The sequence below is a fragment of the Peromyscus maniculatus genome, chromosome 8 (assembly GCF_049852395.1).
Source record: "Peromyscus maniculatus bairdii isolate BWxNUB_F1_BW_parent chromosome 8, HU_Pman_BW_mat_3.1, whole genome shotgun sequence".
Lineage (NCBI taxonomy): Eukaryota > Metazoa > Chordata > Mammalia > Rodentia > Cricetidae > Peromyscus > Peromyscus maniculatus.
In genome coordinates, this window is record NC_134859.1 from 12,672,151 (window position 1) to 12,692,610 (window position 20,460).

At 48.2% G+C, this 20,460-nt stretch overlaps 1 protein-coding gene and 1 long non-coding RNA gene across 5 annotated transcripts in view; one reads left to right on the forward strand and one right to left on the reverse strand.

The window, feature by feature from the left end:
• Window positions 1-15,934, reverse strand: part of Pdpk1 (3-phosphoinositide dependent protein kinase 1) — a 77,111-nt gene extending 61,177 nt beyond the window's left edge. The window contains exons 1-2 of one of the 4 annotated variants that reach the window (XM_076577991.1): window positions 6,629-6,780; window positions 1,461-1,560 (exon numbers count right to left, since the gene is read on the reverse strand). Coding sequence is in view for 2 of the 4 variants with exons in the window: in XM_076577993.1 (XP_076434108.1) it covers window positions 6,629-6,652 (24 nt within the window). In the remaining 2 variants the exon portion in view is untranslated. Of the gene's footprint in view, window positions 1-1,460; window positions 1,561-6,628; window positions 6,781-15,810 lie in introns of those variants that run through there. The other 3 variants (XM_042283663.2, XM_076577993.1, XM_076577992.1) reach the window with 3 other exon arrangements.
• On the forward strand, window positions 6,915-10,956 carry LOC121831715 (uncharacterized). Its single transcript, XR_006075251.2, has 4 exons — window positions 6,915-7,029; window positions 7,135-7,235; window positions 9,688-9,741; window positions 10,820-10,956. It is a non-coding gene; the product is annotated as an uncharacterized LOC121831715 (long non-coding RNA).
• Window positions 15,935-20,460: the final 4,526 nt, after the last annotated feature.

A 20,460-nucleotide genomic window follows, 5' to 3' on the forward strand; every position in this document is an offset into this window, starting at 1 on the left:
TAGAGAAGCAGACAAAACACAAACAGATGTGGTATAGAACCAAGGCTTGGGGAAAGGGCAGCCACCATGGAGTAGACTGGTCAGACAAGGCTGTACAGCCATGGGAAATGTTTATGAGGGGCCTTCCACAGAGGGGAATTTCTTCAGGCAAAGAGGAAGAACATGAAAAAGACAAGAGGCCACTGAGAACCTGCCAGGCACAAACATCCTGGACATTTGTCTGGGCGTGGGTGCATGGGAGTGTAGGAGTATAGGGGTGTAGGGGCCCGCGCACGCACACAGTGTCTGAGGCATAGCCCCTGGGAGAAACAAAATGACAAACAGGAGAGAAGAGGAGGCGGCACCTGGGGACCCATCCAGCAAGTCATTGGAGTGCTCTTAACCAGGAGAGGAAGCCAGCAGGAAAGGGCAGTAAGAACACTAAAGCAGCAGTGGCAGCCACAAGCATGATAATATGCAAGAGACAGCAACCCTGAGTGAACTCCAGACTCCCTCCTATTCAGAGAACGGTGCACAGGTGCCACACCTACAACTCAGGTTCCACAGGACACGAAACAGCCCTTTGTAGGCTCTGTCCCTCCCACCCAGTTTAGGTCTCCCAAAAACACTAAGGAAAAACTAAAAATTAGCTCAAGACCCTTCTCACATTTCTTTCTTTCTTTCCTTTTTATTTTCAAGACAAGGTTTCCCTGTAGTCCTGGCTGTCCGTGGAACTGACTCTGTAAACTAGGCTGGTCTCGAACTCACAGATCTGCCTTCCTCTGCCTCCCAAGTGCTGGGATTAAAAGCATGTGCTACCACCATCCGGCTCCTTCTCACATTTCTACTGCAGGTTAAAGCACTTGGTGAGACTTTTCAGATAATTTTCTCTGAAAATCTTACTAGCCTTCTCTAACAGTATCCAATACACAGCTGCTACTTAGAGCTACAACTCCTTCCTACTGCAAAAACTCAAGCTTCAAGAGAAAACAGTTGAAGAACGATGCATTAACAACAATCTCGCTGTAAAAGCTATGTCTCTGGTGGAATGCATTTTGACCAAAACCTGCTGAGACCTGAGACTTCTGAAATGGGAAGACCAGCTGTAGTTTCTCCAGGCACACACAAGACACACACCTCCAAAAGGAACATCCTTGGCATCTAGACAGACCTTCAAACAAGGTCTCTACTATGACTCCCTTCAGAAAGACTTGAAACACAGACTGGCACAAAGGGTACTGATCTATCTGTGAAATGAGGGAAATCACCTGGCCACATAAAAACCATTTGCCCACCTTCAACTGACCTCTTGACAAAACTGCAGGCAGAAACCACATATTCATGTTCAGCAATGACAGAACCTTTTAGCACTGGCTGTTCTAGCTTTTGCGGCTTCTGTATAATCCAGCAACCTAAAAACACAACCCTGAATCAAGCCCCTTGATAAGGAATCAATCCTTCCCAGTGTGGTCTGCACAAACCTGTAACCTCAGCACTTGGAAAGTGGAGGCAGGATCAGAAGTTCAAGGTCATCGTCAGCTACATACTAGGTCGAATCCAGCCCATTATATGAAATCCTATCTTTAAAAAGGAAAAGGGAGGTGGTCAGGTGGGGTGTTGCACACCTTTAAATCTCAGCATCCAGAGTGCATCTCTGTGAGTTCTAGGCCAATCTGATCTACATAGTGAGTTCCAGGCCAGCCAGGGCTGCAGAGTGGGACCCTTTCTCAATAGATAATATTTTAAAAGCCAATCCTTTATAACAAATTGAGTAGCTGTTTTTTGTTTCTTAAAAGACAAGCTCTCTCATTATGTTGCCCAAGCTTTCCTCAAACTTGTGAATTCAGGGATTCTCCTGCCTTAGCCTTCCAAGTAGCTGGGACAATAAGCATGCACCAGCATACTTGACAAATTTATTCCCCACCCCCACAAGACAGGATTTCTCTGTGTAGCTTTGCGCCTTTCCTGGAACTCACTCTGTAGACAAGACTGGCCTCGAACTCACAGAGATCCACCTGGCTCCTCCCCCTCCCCCCCCATCCCAGTGCTGGGATTAAAGGTGGGGACCACCACCACCTGGCTACCACCCAGCTTTTAAGTATCTTTTTTTTTTTTTTTTTTTTTTTTGGTTTTTCGAGACAGGGTTTCTCTGTGTAGCTTTGCGCCTTTTCCTGGAACTCACTTGGTAGCCCAGGCTGGCCTCGAACTCACGGAGATCGGCCTGGCTCTGCCTCCCGAGTGCTGGGATTAAAGGCGTGCGCCACCACCGCCCGGCTTAAGTATCTTTCTTAACACATTTAAAAACAACTTGCGGGGAGGGGAAAAAAAAAAAAAAAAAAAAAAAAAAAAAAAAAAAAAAAAAAAAAACAACTTGCAATTTCTTAGAGTGAAAAAAATCAACTTTAATGTCAAAAAGTTTTCCTGGATTAACAATAAAAACAGACTTTCTATGACTATACAATGCAAACAAAGGTCAGGTACCAAAGCAGAACCCATCCGCTATCGCAATTCCAAAAACCCTTTCTCATGACAGAGAGCATACATCCCTATGACTCTAAGAAAGTGCTCACTGCTCTGATCTAACAGCTGGAAACTGAACATACAACCTGTTCACAACATTCAAGTAACTTTAAAAAGGTCTGGCATCACACCAAACAAGTGAACAACATGATCCAGTCACAGAAGAATGCATGACTGAGAAGATCTGACTGATACATGTCCCAAACTTACAGTTTCCACACACTTCCTCCCCCATTGGTTTGCCCTTTGAACCTGCCTTCAAAACAACTGCACTGCATACCCCATTGCCACCTGTCATCCCACAGACAGGCCTGGGGCACACTTGCACCTGCTGAGGGAGTCATTTCTGTACCAGTGTTCCTCTGCGATGACTTGCTCTCCTCATAGAACTGAAAAACCACACGGGATTCCCTGTCCACTCCACAGAAGACACTACTTGGAAAGAGGAAAACACATTCTAAGGACTCTTCTCCAAACACATCACCCCAGACAGCCTCATCTCTACAGCACTCCAGCTCATCACTTACATGCCCATCACTGACTCCTACCAGGTCCAATCAGCTACCTAGGAGTGAGTACCTTAACTCCAGCTCAAGTAGAGATGAGGACACAGGCTGAAAAGGGAGACACATCCCCAGGAGCCACCTGTTCCTCTTCCCCAAAACTGTACTGAAAGCAGCCTGAAAGGCCAAGACCCGCCTTCAGCCCTATATCTCTACAGACAGCTGCTAGCTAAGATAATATCCTCCTCATAAAATCCATGTCAGAAAGATTTTTTAAAAAGTGCTCAATCAGCTACCTAGGAGTACCTTAAGAGGTTAAGAGCACTTCCTGCTTTTCCTTGGAACCCAAATTTGGTTCCTGGCACATCTATCAGGTGGCTTTTAACCACCTGTAACTCAAGCTCCAGGGGATCTGAGACTCTCCCCTGGCCTTTGAGGGCACCCACGAACACATGGGATTTCCTCACACACACATATAAATATGTTTTGAAAAGAAACATAAAACAAGCTCTGATTCCATCTCTTATGGGGACCTTGCCTTGCCTGCATCAATGAAGATTGAAATGCATCCTGTTCCATGACAGGCAGAGCACCTAAGCACTAACTCAAGAAATGTGGCACAGCCTGAAGTTAAGCTCTGCAGTTAAGAACACTTCTTTCTTTTGCAGAGGACAGGGGTCAGGTTCCCAGCACTCACATGGTGGCTAACAACCATCTACATCTACAGTTCCAGAGGATCTGATGCCCTCTTTTGGCCTCCAAGGGCACTGCACACACATGATGTACAGACAAGCATGCACCTAAACACATAAAATAAAAATAATTTTGTTTTTTGAGACAGGGTTTCTCTGCATAGCCCTGGCGTGTGTCACCATGACCCAGCTAAAAATAAATCTTAAAAAAAGCCAGGTGGTGGTACACATCTTTAATCCCAGCATTTTCGAGGTAGAAGCAGGTGGATCTCTAAGCGTTCCAGGTCAGCCAACACCACACAGAGAAACCCTGTGGGGGTGAAGGAAGGAAATGTATCAAGGCCTGGTTGTGGCACACACTTTTAATCCCAGCACAAGGGAAACAAGCAAGTAGATCTCTGAGTTCAAGGCCATCCTGGTCTATATAGCAAGCTCCAGGCCAGCTAGGGGCTATATATCGAAATCCTTACCTTTAAAAAAAATATTTTTCAATGATTTGATAATCTGAAGGCACTTTTTTGCATGCTTTCTGAATTTCCCTGACAGATGCAGCACCTTTGGAAAATCTAAAGCACCTTAAATTCTCAAGTCCCCCATGTCTCCCTCTGACCAAACCACATCTCTTTTTTCCAAAGGGGGATGGGGGTGGTGGGGCTCCAAGCCTCACCCCAGCAGAGCACCAGTCCTCAGTGAGGGCAAACCACACACAGCTTCTTCCAAGCAGGTGTTTTCCGACAGGACACAACAGAAATGAGCCCCAGGACCTGTTTCAAAGAATGTGATCATCTATGCAAAGAAATATAATGTCCCTCCTCCTCCAATATGGCACAGTTAAAATACTTAGGAGGCTCAAGCTCCAGGAAGACATCCTGGGCAGTTGCATTGGGGACGTCCTTACTCCCTAAGATGCCCACAGAGCCTCCCCCTGGGAGATCCTCACATGACAGAAAAGTGACACTAGATTCTCTGATCAAACCCAATGTTATGAATCAATTACTTGACCTCACCTGTAAAATGGGAACAATATCTACCTCAAAACACAATATGAATGAAGTATGTATCTAAATATCTGCCTTGAAGTAAGAGCTCAATAAATGGTACTTAAAACCTCTGGCCCACCTTAACAGCAGACTAAACTAGACCTATTTCCACAGCCTCAGGTCATACTGCTGGCTTTACAAGTGTAAAGGGGAAAGGCTTTGAGGAAAGTTAATTGAGACAGTGTCAGGATGCAAGGTTAAAGTTCAAATGCAAATACACTTTAATCATGCAAATCTTCCAGTCCTCAGATGAAAATCCATCACCGGAGCCATGTCTGTCATTCCTAACAGGAAACAAGGCATATTCCCACATGTGGGGGGGGGGGGACTCTCAATGACTCTCAAAGTTCTTCTCATTTCTTTACAGAGAAGTCTACTATTTATTCTGTAATTCTCTTCTGCTCACTGAAAAAGCTGCCTGATGACAAGAAAATTGCAGATATCAAATGCCCATCATGGAAGTGTCAAGACTATGTGAGAAAACACTCTTCCTCTTCACATCAAATACACACCTTATACACTGCAACAGCACCACGGTGTAAAAGTTCACTTCATAAGCATCCACAATACTGTCACTCTGACTTCCACGGTTCATGTTTTTGCGTGCTAGCCCAAGCACCCCGGGGTAAAGACACAAGTGTTGCAACACCCTTTTGCCTTTCACCATTTTTCTCAACTGGGTAGGTCCTCCTCCTTTTAGAACTTGGATTAATTATCACCCATCTCTACAATGGAAGGTTATAACTTGGAAGTCCACAGATGAGCTGCAGAAGGCTCAAGAGCCTCCAGTAGCAACAAAATTCAGAGCAGATGTGCAAGCTTCTCAACGGGGGCCCATACTTTCAGATTCTCAAAGGGGCTCATGACCCTCCAAAAACATCTAAAAACCACTACCACAGCCGCATCCCAGACCAAACTGGATCAAGTGAGTCTCTCGAGTCTGCCTGAGTAAAGGGACCTACAACCCTCTTCCCACCCCACCCCACCCCACCCACAAAGGTAGGGGTAAAAGATCGAACCCAAGAGCTCTGAACCTATGAGACCAGCGGATCACCACTGAACTACAGCCCTAGCCCAAGGAGGTCTGCTTTCTGAACCACATTTTGCTAGGCATCTGACATCATTCCATCACCTACTTTATATCGCATACAAGGTAGACACGCTGATCTACCTTGATCCTAAGAACTCTAAAACTTGACAGAAAATACAAGACAACTATGGATACTTTTAACAACACAGAGAAAACAAAAACATTTCACCCAACAAGTGGTTGGTGTGGGTTTGGGTTTTGTTTTGTTTTTCCCCTAAAACCCCTCCTCCCTGTCAAACTTAGGCTGCCCTCGCTGGGGCCTCTCGGCCCGGCCTCCCAGAGCTTCCCACCTCACTGAACGCAGAACCACAGGCGAGAGGATCACCGAAATGCCCCGCTGACCAAGAATCTGGAAAGGAGCTGCCAGCATCAGGTGCTACAAGCAGAAACTCGCATCTCCTGCTTCCCAAGATCCTCCTTTAGGTAAAGGCCAGAGGTTTCTCCTCCGCAGGCAAGACCTCAAGGTAAGCCCAGAGGCTCGGCTCCAGGCTGCGCGGAGCCGAAAACAAACTTTCCAGGCACTTCCACCCCGCCCGGCCGGGTGACACCTCCCGGCCTCCCCCGCCCTCCGCGCCCTGTCAGCGCCCCCGGCTGCCGCCGCCAGCCCCAGCCGGGGCCTGCGTTCCCCGCCGCAGCCGAGAGGCACCCTCGGACGGCGCCAGCAGCCCTGCCCGCCACCCAGCCGCAGGTGAGGCGCCGCCCGGCCCGCGGCACCGGGCCGCCCCGCCTCGCCTAGCAGAACCCGGGCGACCGCCACGCTCCCGGGTAACGGACCGGCGCGCCCTGTAGCCGCCGCGCGCTCACCAGCTGGCTGGTGGTCCTGGCCATGAGCCCCGCGTCGGCGCGGGCGCCTCCCCCGCAGCGTTGCGCTGCTCGGCGCCTCCTCAGCGTCCTCCTCCCCGCGGCGGAGCCCCAGCAATGGCCGCCCTCATCCTGCGCCCGCCCCGCTGCCTGCCGCCCCCAGCGCCACCCCGCCCCCGCGCGACGCTGGGTGGGACTTCCGCGACGCAGCCGCCGCTGCCCACGTCCATTGGTCAGTATACCGATCACTCGCCGCGGGCCGTGAGTGCCCCGCCCCCGCCCAGGAACCGCATTTCCGGGTTGGGTCCCGGCGCGCCTGTAGAGGGAGACCGAGCGAGCCAATCCGGGGCGGCGGGGAGGGGCTGGGTCTAGAGCGCCGAGCTGTCATCCGCGTTCCTTGTCAGGTAAACTGAGGCTGGGCGGCCGGCCGACCAAGGTCACGCCTGGGGCAGCAGCAAGGCTGAGCTTGAACCCGCTGCCTGGACTACTTGAATGTCTTTGATTCACAGCTCACGAGTGATCCGGGAGAGAGATTGGGCTATCCTATTATTTGAAGCAGAAAACAAGCCGTCCTGTCACTGACAGCCTCGGAAACTGTGCCTCTGTGTTGGTGGGTGTCGTTTTTCTCTTTGGGTGTCTTTGTGAGCTTGCTTTTATCATTTTTATTTCCTTCCCCCTCAACAAGATCTCACTATGTAGCCCAGACTGGCCCCATACTTGCAGCAATCCTTCCGTCTCGGCCTCCCAACTGCTGAGATTACAGGTGTGAGCCGCCACACCCTGCTTTAGTTGGTGAATGACAACGCTGTTGTTGGGTCTTTTTAATTGTGGTGAAACGAATACAAATTTTACAATCTTTACTTTAAGAAAAAACTTTTGGTGCTTTGTGTATAATATATGTGTATGTCCACTTGTGTGTGGATGCCAGGTATCTTCAATACCATTCTCCACCTGGAGCTTGCTGATTCCTCTAGGCTGGCTGGCCAATGAGATGCAGTGATCCTCCCGTCTCTACTTTCCCAGGGGTGAAATTACAGGCATGCCCACCAATGAGATGCAGTGATCCTCCCGTCTCTACTTTCCCAGGGGTGAAATTACAGGCATGCCCACCAGCCGCAGCTTTTACATGAGTGCTGAGGATCCGAACTCAGAACTTCATGTTCACATGGCAGGCACTTTGCTAAGCCATCTCCCCCGCCCTTACCGGCTTATTTCAGCGTTGGGAATTGAACTCAGGACCTCACACATGCTACATTTCTCTAAATTAAAATATCTAAAATACACTCCTACCTCTTACCACCTTTGTTTTTGTGGTGGTTTTGAAACAGGGTCTCAACATGTAGCCCTGGATAACCTGGACCTCACTATGTAGACCAGGCTTGCCTTCAGTTTTTGAACTTCCTGCCCTAGCTTCCCAGGTGCTTGGATTACAGGTATTCATTACCCTCTCCAGATACCTGTTGTTATTTTTTTAAGTAATTTAAAGTCGGCTGAAAATGACTGAGTGTTCAGCCTTAAATGGGGCATCTAGAGACAGATGGTAATAGTGCACACTTTTAGTCCCAGCACTTGGGAGGCAGAGGCAGGTGGAGCTCTGTGAATTTGAGGCCAACCTGGTCCACAAAGTGAATAGCTAGGACTACACAGAAAAATCAAAATGGGGAGGAATGCTGAGAAATTGTTTCCTGAACATATATGTCCATGGTACTGATGCACTCAAAGCAGCTGTGGTTACCTGCACAAGACCACGCCAGTCACAACTCCAGCATGGATAGGAGAGGGCCTTACAAGGCCCCACACCTGTCTGAGTAGTCACTGCAACTGATGGCTGCTGGGAAGAGCCTTTTTTCTGTGACGACGTGGCCACTTCAAGGTTGTCCATGCTCAAGTGGATACACATTCATACACACACACACAGCACTAACCAAACTAGGTAGGTTACTAAAAATTCTACTGCTACCTGCCCCACTCAAAAAAATGGTTTAAAGTCAGATGAAGTGGAATGTACCTGTAGAGACTTCTGACCTCGTAGGCAAATCAATTGAGTCCAGGAGTTCAAAGCCAACCTGAGCAATAAATAGCAAGACTGTCTCAAAAAAAAAAATTGGATGATATAGAGCAGCCAACATTCATGGGATAAATTCATAATTTATAAATTCCCATGCAGGCAGAATGAATTGCCAAACAAGCACTAATGGCTATTAACAGGTACTTCATATTGACTCTAAAGTGAGGAATTTTCATCCTAAATCTCATTTATTCTGAAGCATCCCTAACATTGTGGCCCCAATTTTCAGATGAGGAAACTGAGGCACAGGAGTGGTAATTCCACAGTTTGCAGTGCCAGAATGGGGACCCAGGCAGCCACATTCTAGAACCTGTATGTCAACCCCTAAAGACACAGTCCATATCTATCCATTCTTCCAGTCTGCCATGTATTTATAGGCCTTAAAAACAACAAACGGGACGGTGGTGGTGGTGGTGGTGGTGGTGGTGGTGGTGGTGGTGGTGCACAGCTTTAATCCCAGCACTCAGGAGACAGAGGCAGGTGGATTTCCATGAGTTCAAGGCCAGCCTGGTCTACAGAGTTAGGGCAACCAAAGCTACACAAAGAAACCCTGTTTCAAAACAAAACTAAATGCCAAGAGAGGCTCAGTGGGTAAAGTATTTGCTATAAAGGCATGAAAACCTGAGTTTGGATCCTCATAGTCCATATAAAGCCATCCACAATTAAGCTCATCCCATAAACTCAGCATTCCCGTGAAAAGAGAATCCCTAGAAGCTTGAGAATCCCAGTCATCCCAAACCCTGAACAACAGACCTGACTTGGCTCAGCAGGTAAAACACCGCTGTGCAAGTTTCACAGCCCGAGTTTAACCCAACCGAAGCCAAGATGGGTGATAACTGACACCATGTATGTGCTATGATGCGTGTATGCCCCCATCGCACACACACAATACAGTAAGTTTCTTAAAGTTTGATTAGGTTTATTTACTTTTATGTTGTATGTTTTTCTTGCATGTATATCTGTCTTGCCCCACATGTGTACTTGGTGCCCACAGAGGTCAGAAGAGGGTATCAAATCCCCTGGAACTGGAGATGGTTGTTATCAACAGGTGGGTGCTCAGAACAAGAGCAACACGTGCCCTTAACCTCTGCCATTTCTCCAGCCCTATAATAAGTTTCTGTGAGTTTGAGGCCACCTTGGCCTCCATGGTGAGTCCCAGGCCAGCCAAGGTTACATAGTGAGATCCTGTCTCAAACCAAGAAACTAAAAATAAATGAATAAGAAGAAACCTTGTGTCAAATAAGGTGGCAGATAAGGACTAAGACCTGAAGCTGTCCTTGACCTCCATATATGTGCCTGCACTCACACACACACACAAATGTGCGCGCGCGCGCGCACACACACACACACACACACACACACACACACACACACACACGGTGGGTTGACTTAAAGCAGCATGGACTATAACCCCCAGTGCCCAGAAGTCTCATGTGGGGTGACCCATCCTTCCTTTGACACCAAACACTGTTCCCCTGTGTCCTGTATGCCCTTCTCCTGGTGGCCATCTGCCTCAGCTGCAGAGGATTCCATTGCAGGAACATTCCATTTACAGATGGGTATTTAGAGATCCATATATTGATAAATCTCTACTAACATACCAAACATTAAAGTGGTTCCCAGGCTGAGTGGTGGTGGCCCACACCTTTAATCACAGCACTTGGGAGGCAGAAGCAGGTGGATCTCTATGAGTTCGAGGCCAACCTGGTCTACACAGTTAGTTCTAGGGCAGCCAAAGCTACAAAAAGAAACCCTGTTTCAAACAAACAAACAAACAAACAAAAACAACAACAAAATAGTTCCCAGTTTTGTTTTGTTCTCATGAACCAGGTCCTACACCAAAATCCAGACACAGCCTTACTTGCTTTCTTGGATAAATTTGTAGTCTATGAAATTAGTAGGTCAAATTGCAGTTCATTACTGCTAAATTGCCTGCCATGTCCCACAAAGGCTACACTGTCATTCCCTCTATGAGGAGGGGATGGGGGTGGAGTGGGAGGAGGGGGAGAGTGGGAGAAGGGGAGGGAGGGGGAGCAGGGGTTGGTATGTAAAGGAAAGGAATTTTTTTCTTTTCTTTTTTTAAAGATTTATTTGTTTGTTTGTTTGTTTGTTTTTTCATTATACAGTGTTCTGCTTGCATGTATGCCTGCAGGCCAGAAGAGGGCACCAGATCTCACTACAGATGATTGTGACCCACCATGTGGTTGCTGGGAAATGAACTCAGGACCTCTAGAAGGAGCCAGTGCTCTTAACTGCTGAGCCATCTCTCCAGCTCCAGAAAAAAAAAAAAATTTAAATAAAAAAAAAGAAAGAAGATATGAGAATACACAGGAATAGAGTATACCCAGGCCCTGTGTATCCTTTCAACGATCATTGGGCCTCCCCATGCCAAGCACTGTGCTTGGAAATTCACCAGTGAACAAAACACAAAAAGGTTTCCTGTGGAATTCTGGTACTAATACAGGAGTGGAGGAAGAGAGGAAACCTAATAGGCAAATTTTATAGCATATTAGAAGGTGAAAAGTCTTGTTGGGGAGAAAGAAACTCCTATCAATGGGGTTGCAGAAGTACACAGGGAGGAGGTAAAAGTTTAAATGGAGAAAATCCAAGATCAGAGCTGTGGGCAGGAAGCACCCAGACCACTGGTAAGCAGGCTTCCCGAGTAATCCATAAAAAATACTTAAAAAGGTAGGTTCTCAACACATAGAAAGTTGAGTTGAGAAGCTGACAGAGATGAAAATAATCAGGAAAAATAAACCCAACAACCAAAACCTCTACTAGAGAGCCAGCATGGCCACAGTGTGAGTCTCTCTTCAGTGCCTCTCCTGCCGAGTGTGATATTTACAGACATGATCAGGTACTGACTCAACCCTGAATCATCAGACTCCCTTGACATGAGGCTGGAGCTGTGGCAGGGTATTCAGCACAAAAGCAATATATAGTCACAAATGATGACTCAAGATATAAAGATGGACATAAAAAGCAGGAAGACAGGGAGGTTACTGATTTTATCACAGCCTTTTCAGAACTATTTGGCTTTTTAAAAAAAATGTTATGTGTATGGGTGTTTTGCCTGCATGTATGTCTGATTACTATTTGTGTGCAGTGCCAGGAAGGTCAGAAGAGAGCATAAAATCCCTGAAACTAGAGTTAAAGACAGTTTAAGTTGTCATGTGGCTGTGGGAATTGAACCTGGTCCTCAAGAAAAGCAGACAGTGCTTTTAATTGCTGAGCCATCTCTCCAGGCCCACTATTTGGTCTTTTATCTACTGACAAAAATAAAAATTGATAAAATGGGGCTGGGCATAGTGACTAACTTCTGTACTCCCAGTACTCAGGAGTCTGAGGCAGGAGGATCACCAACCACAGTTCAGAACTTCTCACTAATGAATGTAAAGCTGGTCAAAATATATTTGTGACCCCACAGCTTACTGTGTGTTGTGTTGCTGAACATTAGGGCCACAGCCTCCCTCCTTCCAAGCAAACAATCTACCATTGAGCAGCACAAATGAAAGGGGCCATGAGCTTAAAGAGCAAGAGGTGAGGCACATGGGGGGCCGAGAGGGAGGGGAGGAAGAGGGAGGGTATGCGCCTATATTATAGTCTTTAAGAAACATATTTAAAGCCAGGTGGTGGTGGCTACGGCACAAGCCTTTAATCCCAGTACTTGGAAGGCAGAAGTAGATGAATCCCTGAGTTCAAGGTTAGCCTGGTCTACAGAGCTGTTCCAGGACAGCTAGGGCTACACAGGGAAATACTGTCTTGGGAAGGGAGGGAGGGAGGGAGGAAGGAAGGAAGGAAGGAAGGAAGGAAGGAAGGAAGGAAGGAAGGAAGGAAGGAAGGAAGGAAGGAAGGAAGGAAGAAAGGACAGACAGACAGACAAACAAACCAAAAAAGATTTTAAAAAAAGAAAAAAGCGGGGCTGGATCAATGGCTCAGAGGTTAAGAGCACTGACTGCTCTTCCAGGGGTCCTGAGTTCAATTCCCAGCAACCACATGGTGGCTCACAACCATTTGTAATGAGATCTGGTGCCCTCCTCTGTGTACATAATAAATAAATAAATCTTAAAAAAAATGAAAAAGAAAAAAGCAATGTCTTATTTGTTTCAAGGGATTGTAAAATAAATGAGGAGGGCTGGAGAGATGGCTCAGTGGTTAAGAACATTGGCTCCTCTTCCGGAGGACCCAGGTCAGTTCCCAGCACCCACATGGCAGCTCACAACTGTCTGTAACTCCAGTTCCAGAGGCTCTGACACACTCACACAGACATACATGCTGGCAAAACACCAACCAATGCTCATGAAAAATTAAAAACAAAAAACAAACAAGCAAACAAAAACGATGAGGGCTGGAGACGTAGTTCAAAGGGAGAGTGCTTGCCTAGTATGTGTGAGGCTCTGAGTTTAATCCTCAGTAGCACTAAAATAAAAATGAGATCAAAGGGGAGAGGAAATGGCTTAGTGGACACAGCCCTTGCCACACAAACATGAGGACTGGAGTTTGGATCTCGTGAACCTACTTCGTGGTCAGGCAGGTACTCAACACTCAAGAGGTAGAGACTGGAGATCCTTGGGGTAAGCAGCTAGTTGTCCTAGCCTATCGGTAAGCTCTGGGTTCATTTGAGAGAGCCTGCCTCAATAACTAAAGTGGAGAGCCATTAAGGGAGACACCCAATGTCAACTTCAGGCCTCCACATGCATACACATACCACACACACATACCAACGGCCTCCTGCTGATCCTGGAGATTGGTGTGCACTTACTACAAGGAACAGGGCAAAGTTCTAACAGAAAAAGAGTAAAGTTAACGAAGCAAGCCAAAGCAGGTGTGGTGGTTCCGGCCTTTAACTCCAGCAGTCCGGAAGCAGACAGGCAGATCTCTGTTGAGTTCAGGACAGCCTGGTCTATGAAGTGAGTTCCAGACCAGTCAGGGCCACACAGTGAAACCCTTTTCAAAAAGTTAAACAAATTTTTTTTTTCAAAATAATAAAAAAAGAAGCAAGTTAAAGAATAAAAAAAAAAATTGCAAGGCAGTGGTGGCACACACTTTTAATCCCAGCACTCGGGAGACATATACAGGCTGATCTCTGAGTTTGAGGTTAGCCTGGTCTGCAGAGTGAGTTCCAGGACAGCCAGGGCTACACAGAGAGAACCATCTGGCCAGCAAGATAGTTCAGCAGGTAAAGGTACATCACCTGATGACTTGAGTTCAATCCCTGGGCCCCACATGATGAAAGAGAGAACTGACTCCAAAAAGTTGTCCTCTAACTACCACATACAGGCTGCAGCACACACACCACATGCATACATACATGCATGCATGCATACATACATACACACATGTAAAATGTTTAAAGATCCATTGAACGTGAGCTGCGCTGCTGGGAGACAGAGAGCAGTGTCAGAGAGTGACACTCTGGGTGCATGAAGTCCAAGGTTCCTTCTCCGGTAGAGGCAAAAATGAGATGTGGTGGCACATTCCTTTCATTTTAGCATTCTGATGGCTAAGGTAGGAGGATCTCAAGTTCAAGGCCAGCCTTGGTCATGGAGTGACCCCCTGCCACAAGTGGGGGAAATACAGTGGATATTTTTCCTGCTATAAGTATGTGACTGGCCAACAGAAGGCTGAGCTGGTATAAAGACACCTGCTGCCGCCAGGCGGTGGTGGCGCACGCCTTTAATCCCAGCACTTGGGAGGCAGAGGCAGGCAGATCTCTGTGAGTTCGAGGCCAGCCTGAGTTATGTGATGACCTGTGTGATAACCATACACAGTAGAGAGCCAACTGCTTGCTACTGGCTTTCAGCTCCACATTTGCACCATGGCACACATGTACCCAAACACATACATATACACAAAATAAAATATTCTTTTAGGTAAAGACTATCTAGCCTTTGTCAGCCTAGAACTCACTATGTAGGCCAGGCTGGGCTTGAACTCATAGAGACCTGCCTGCCTTTGCTTCCTGAGTGCTGGAATTAAAGGCCTGAGCCACCGTGTAAGGCCTGTAAAAATATTTTTAAGTGTATATAAAGTATTTTTTGTGCATGTTCTGGTGTTGGGAATCAAATTTAAGAACTTGAACATGCTAGGCAAATGCTCTACCTCTGAAGTACAAGTTCAGATCCCAATAAATTGATGTAAAATTAAAATTAAAATAAAGCCTAAGATGAGCCAGATTGCAAACATAAGAACCTAAGTTGATTCCCCAGAGTCCACATAAAAAAAAGTTGGGCATGGTAGTATGCTGGCTGAAATAAAAAGGTGTTGGGCTGGAGAGATGGCCCAGCAGTTAAGAGCATCTACTGGTCTTGCAGAGGACCCAAGTTCAGTTCCCAGCACCTGTGGAAGAGAATATTTAACTATATAAAGATGTGTTGCATTTGTTTATGTTATGGAATATTTGTTTAACTATGTAAAGATGTGTTGCTGTTTCACCTTGCCTGCCTAAGGCACCTGATAGGTCTAATCAAAAAGCTTAATGGCCAATAGCTAGGGTCCAGCCAGTCAGACATGGAGGAAGCAGGAAAGCAGGATGGACAGTACATAGATGAGGTAAATGTGCCTCAGGGCAGCACACAGATTAAAATGGGTTGATTTAAGTTAAAAAAAAAAAGAAAAAAAACTAGGTAGAAACAAGCCTAAGCTAAGGCCAAGTATTTATAATTAACAATAAGTCTCCATGTTGTGATTTGGAAGCTGGTGGTCCAAGAAAGCCTCCTACAGTAAAACAAGGCCAGCTGCCTCTCCTCAGACAAGGGGTCCCTAATTTGACAACAGGTTGCTCACAACGGCCTGTAACTCTAGCTTCAGGGAGACCCAACACCTTTGGCCTATGAGGGTACCTGGACACATGCATGTGTGCGTGCACGCGCGTGCACACACACACACACACACACACACACACACGGTTTAAAGGCAACTGAGCAGGTGACAGGAACAAGGTAGGGAGGGCAGGAGAAAGAGGTTCTGTCTCTAGGACCTTCATGGCAGCCAACAGGCAAGACTCAAGCCAGCCTTGGCCAGCGAGCTCCTCTTACTTCTGCAAAGACAGGGCACCTGTGTAGGTAGGTCTGGCTGCCCACCTCAGGACAATGGACAGGAGGGGAGATGGTCTTACCCGGTCTGGTACAGTTCAGTTCATTCGTCCCCAAGGCCAAGGAGAGGGACTCTCTGTCCCTTCTGTGCCCAGAATCTCTTGTGTCTGCAGAGTATCCCTGAGCCAAGTATGTAGTGGCTTGGGGTGACATTATGAGGTCATGGACGGGCAAGAGGATGATGAGAACCATCTTAGAAGGGCTGGGAGGTGTCTGGTGTGCTCATGGCTCACGCTGTTTTACTCTCTTCAGCCAGCCCTCATGGTGTGAGTGAGGAAACCGGTTCAGAGGCCGCATCTGGACTGTTAGATACCTCCTGCTGTGCAGCATATCACCCCTAGAACATGACCTCCTCATAGTGTTTTGGAGTGAGGAGCCCAGAAGTGGCCTGGACCTGTGGTTAGGCTCTGGTTTCTCCAGACTGCCCCCAAGATGCTGCTGGAACTGGGTGTGGTACCCTGTGTCTTTAATCCCAACACTTGTGAGGTAGAGGCAGGAGGATCAGAGTTCAAGGCCAGCCTCCAATACATAGCAAGCTTGAGGCTAGGCTGTGCTAAATAAGACTTTACCTGATCACCGCTCCCTCAAACCCCCAAACAAAACAAAACAAAATTCTCACAGCCACAGTTGAGAGGTCTGAAAGCTTGTGTGGGGCTGAAAGGCTTACTGCTGCCGCCGTGGGCCGCGGACCTCAGCTCCTACCACATGGGCGACCCCATGCAGCTAGCTGTCCACCTGCCAGGCCACCTCCTCTCCTCAGACAAGGGGTCCCTAATTTGACAACAGAATTGCCAAGCAGTACTAAAAGAAAAATGCAATCTGGCTCACTAAAACAAGCGCGGCACCCTGTCTGCGAATACAGGGGGAAAGACAGGTCCGCCTGGAGCCCCTCACTGGACTCCTTACAAAAGCCACCGGGGCAATCCAGGGGGCGAGCCAGGGGTCCTGAGGGGAGGAAAGGATTCAGTGGTGCCGCAGGTCGGGCTCGGTGCTGCACTCGTGCTGACAGAGCGTCCGTGTGGATTCTGCCTACGTTCGCTCTTTTAGCTGGGTTCAAGGGTTCCAAGCGTCCTACAGCTCCGTGCCTTGGACTGTGAAGGACATTGCAGTCCCTTGCAGAAGCAGCCCTCCGGCGGTGGGCGTGGCCACCGCGGCACCCTGCAGCACCCACCCGCTGGCCTGAGCCACTCCTGCAGCCAGCTGGTGCCCGTGGTTAACGTCGCCTGCCACACCCGACTCCAAGCTGAGGGTAACCTCTGCCACGGACGACCCCTCTTCACGAGTCACCAGCTGGCCTTGAGAACATCATCTTGCCTCAACACCCGAGGTAAAAAAGACCCAAGTCGTCTGACTCGGGACTAGAACCCCAGTTCCGGTGAGCCCCGCAGGCTGCTGCCCAGTGCCGGCCGCCAGATGGCACCCGTGCTTTTCGAAGTACTCCCTTCAGGTTTGCCTTCCGGGCACACTGGGTAAAACTGGCCACCTCCACCAGGTGTCGGCTCAGGAGCACTAGCTCCCAACCTGTTCAGCACCCACCACTACCGTGACTCAGCTGACCTCAGGGAGGGGCTGTCTCCCAGTCCACACCTACACCACAGGCATGCCTGCTGCCGCACCACTGTTACCAACAGCCGGGCGCCGTCGGTGCCCCAGAAGCCCCAGGCTGAAGTAACCGGCACACCTTTCTATGAAAGCCCTGCAGCTCTGAGCCAGGGCAGTGTGGTTGTGGTGGGAGACTAATGCCAATGACAGAGTATGTCTGGAAAGTAATAGTTCCTGAGGTGATGGCGGTGAAGACTGCGACGTGAGTGTGCTTAGTTACAGATGTACACACAAGAGTGGTTCAAGTGCGGACGCAGTTGGCTCGGTGGTGAAGAGCACTGGCTGCTCTTCCAGAGGACCTGGGTTCAGTTCCCATCACCCATCAACATGACAGTTAATACCTGACCTGTATGTAACTCCAGTCCCCCAGGGGATTCGATTCCTTCCTGGGCACTGTACTTATGTGGTACACAGACATGAATGTAGGCAAAATACCCACACATGTGAAATAAAATCTTTAAAAAAAAATAAGAATGGTGGTTAAGGTTGTCTGGAGAACCGGGTCAGCGGTTAAAAGCCCTGCTTTATTAGAGCAGAGCTCAGTTCCCAGCATGTACACCAGGCGGCTCTCAACCACCTGAACCACAGCGCTTCTGGCCTCCACTGGCACGTGCGCTCATGTGCACACACCTACACACATACACAGGTATACGTAAGTAAAGAGAACTTTTATTAGTTAAGGGCCCAGAGAGACGGCTTGGTGGTCACCGGGACCTCGTTCTGTCCTCAGCACCACCCTATGCTCCAGCGGGTCTGACATTCTCTTCTGGCCTTCTTGGACACCTTGATGCACATAAATGAACACACATAAGTAAAAATCAAGAAACTGAGGCAAGGTCTCTCTACACAGCCCTGGAACTCACTATGTAGACCCAGTTGGCCTCAAACTCAGTGACCCACCTGCCTTGGTCTCCCAAGTGCTGGGATTAAAAACATGTTAAAAATTTTAAGTGGCTGAAGTGATAAATTTTGGGTCTAAGGATACAGCTGGTTGTTGGGCTCAACCTCCAGCACCAAAGACACCAGGTGTGGTACACAGCTGTAAATTCAGCCCTCAAAAGGTGGAGAGAGGAGGATTGGGTTCTCAACTACACACAGAATTAGAGGCTAGCCTTGGCTACAAGATACACCTCGCAGTTTGCTGAGATTAAGCAGCCTAGGCTGGCCTCCAACTTAATACACAGCCAAGGAGAACCTTGGACTCCTGGTCCTCCTGCCTCTACCTTCCAGAGGATTACAAACATGACTACAAGCTGAGCAATTTCATACTTTAGGATTTGTTTTTACTTTTTTGTTTGTTTGTTTTTCGAGACAGAGTTTCTCGTGTAGCTTTGCACCTTTCCTGGATCTTTCTCTGTAGCCCAGGCTGGCCCCGAACTAACAAAGATCCGCCTGCCTCCGCCTCCCAACTGCTGGGATTAAAGGCATGCACCACCACCACCTGGCTTGTTTTTATTTTATTATTTACTTATTTATGGTTTTTCAAGACAGTCTCTCTGTGTAACAGCCCTAACTGTCCTGTAACTTGCTCTGTAGACCAGGTTGGCCTCGAACTCAAGAGATCCTCCTACCTCTGCCTCCCAAGTGCTGGGGTTAAAGGGGTGTGCCAGCACCACCCAGCTTAAAGTTTGTTTTTATTATTTATTATTTATAATTATACATATGTGTGGACGAATGTGCAGATGCCCTCACAGGCCAGAAGAGTCAGATCCCCCTGCAGCTAGTCACAAGTGGCTGCAAGCCACCTGACGTGGGTGCTGGGACTAGAATCCAGGTCCTCTGGAAGAACAGTAAGTGCTCTCCAACACTGAAGCCATCTCTCTAGCCCTGTTTTGTCTTTTTAATAAAAAATAATTCAGCCAGGTGGTGGAAGTGTATGCCAACAGAGGCAGGAGGATCTCTGTCAGTTCAAGGCCAGAGTGAGTTCCAGGACTGAGAAATCCTGTCTTAACACCCTCCCCCCAAAAAAAAACCTAATAATAATCCAAATCCCTCCGGCAGCTTCAGAGCCAGGGACTCCTCTCCCAGCTGTGATTTAACACGAGAACCTGCCTGCCTGTCCTCCACTTCCACACCCTCCCAGGGCTAGTTCCCATCATTTCTGGGTAGCCCCAAGCACAAAGCTCACTCATCTGAGCCCCCCAGATGTCCACCCAGGGCAGCAGCATGAATCCAGTGAAGCTGGATCTGGGCAGGTCAGGGACAGTTCTGTACTAGAAATGGAACCCAGGACCTTATATGCATGTCAGGAAAGCTCTCTACTACCTTTAGCCTCCAGGCTGAGTCCTGGTCCCCAGGACTGTGCAGCAGCAGAACTCCGTTCCTGGTCCCCTCCTGTGAGAAATGAAGGTGCCAGACAGGTAGGCCTGCCATTGGGTTTCTGGTAAATGGGTGGAATGAGTCAACACCTCACCGAGTTTGGGAGTGAGGTCTCCTACCAGCAGAGGGAGATTTCCACAGACAGCTGGTGAGTCCTGATGGACTGGCCCCATGTGACTCATGCTAGCCCTGTCCTTTGTCATATGGAGGGGTGTGGCGATGGGGCAGGTCCAGGCTCCCTTGCTTGCCTTTCTCCCACAGAGGCTGGGATCCCTCATGATGGCTTACTTGGGCCGACTGCGTCCAAGCGACAAGTGGGCTGTGCCCCTGCCCACCAGCTACACTCTCCAGGCTCTTGCTCTCAAACAGTAGGTCTAAGAGCATTTTATTTTGATTGCCTCATTTTCTTTTTCTCTCTTTCCTTAAATATTTGTCAAATGTTGGCCTTGAAAACAGTTCCTTCAATGGGATCTATAAGTGACCCGAGACATGTTTGCAACTTCCTATCCCAAGGCATAAAGTATCACATGACAGGGGGTGGGGGGGTGGGGGGGTGGGGTGGTGTCACCTACCCCAAGAACCCAAATGCAAAGTGTAGACATTCCAAGACCTGACCTCCAACCTCTGGCACATACTCCTGCATCACAGCCATCCTTAAAGTCAGAGCAACCCCCAAAGAAAGCCTGTGCAGTGATGTTTCCGGGGAGCCCGATGATCCACATTCCCCAGGAGGGAGGAAGGCTGGGGAACTC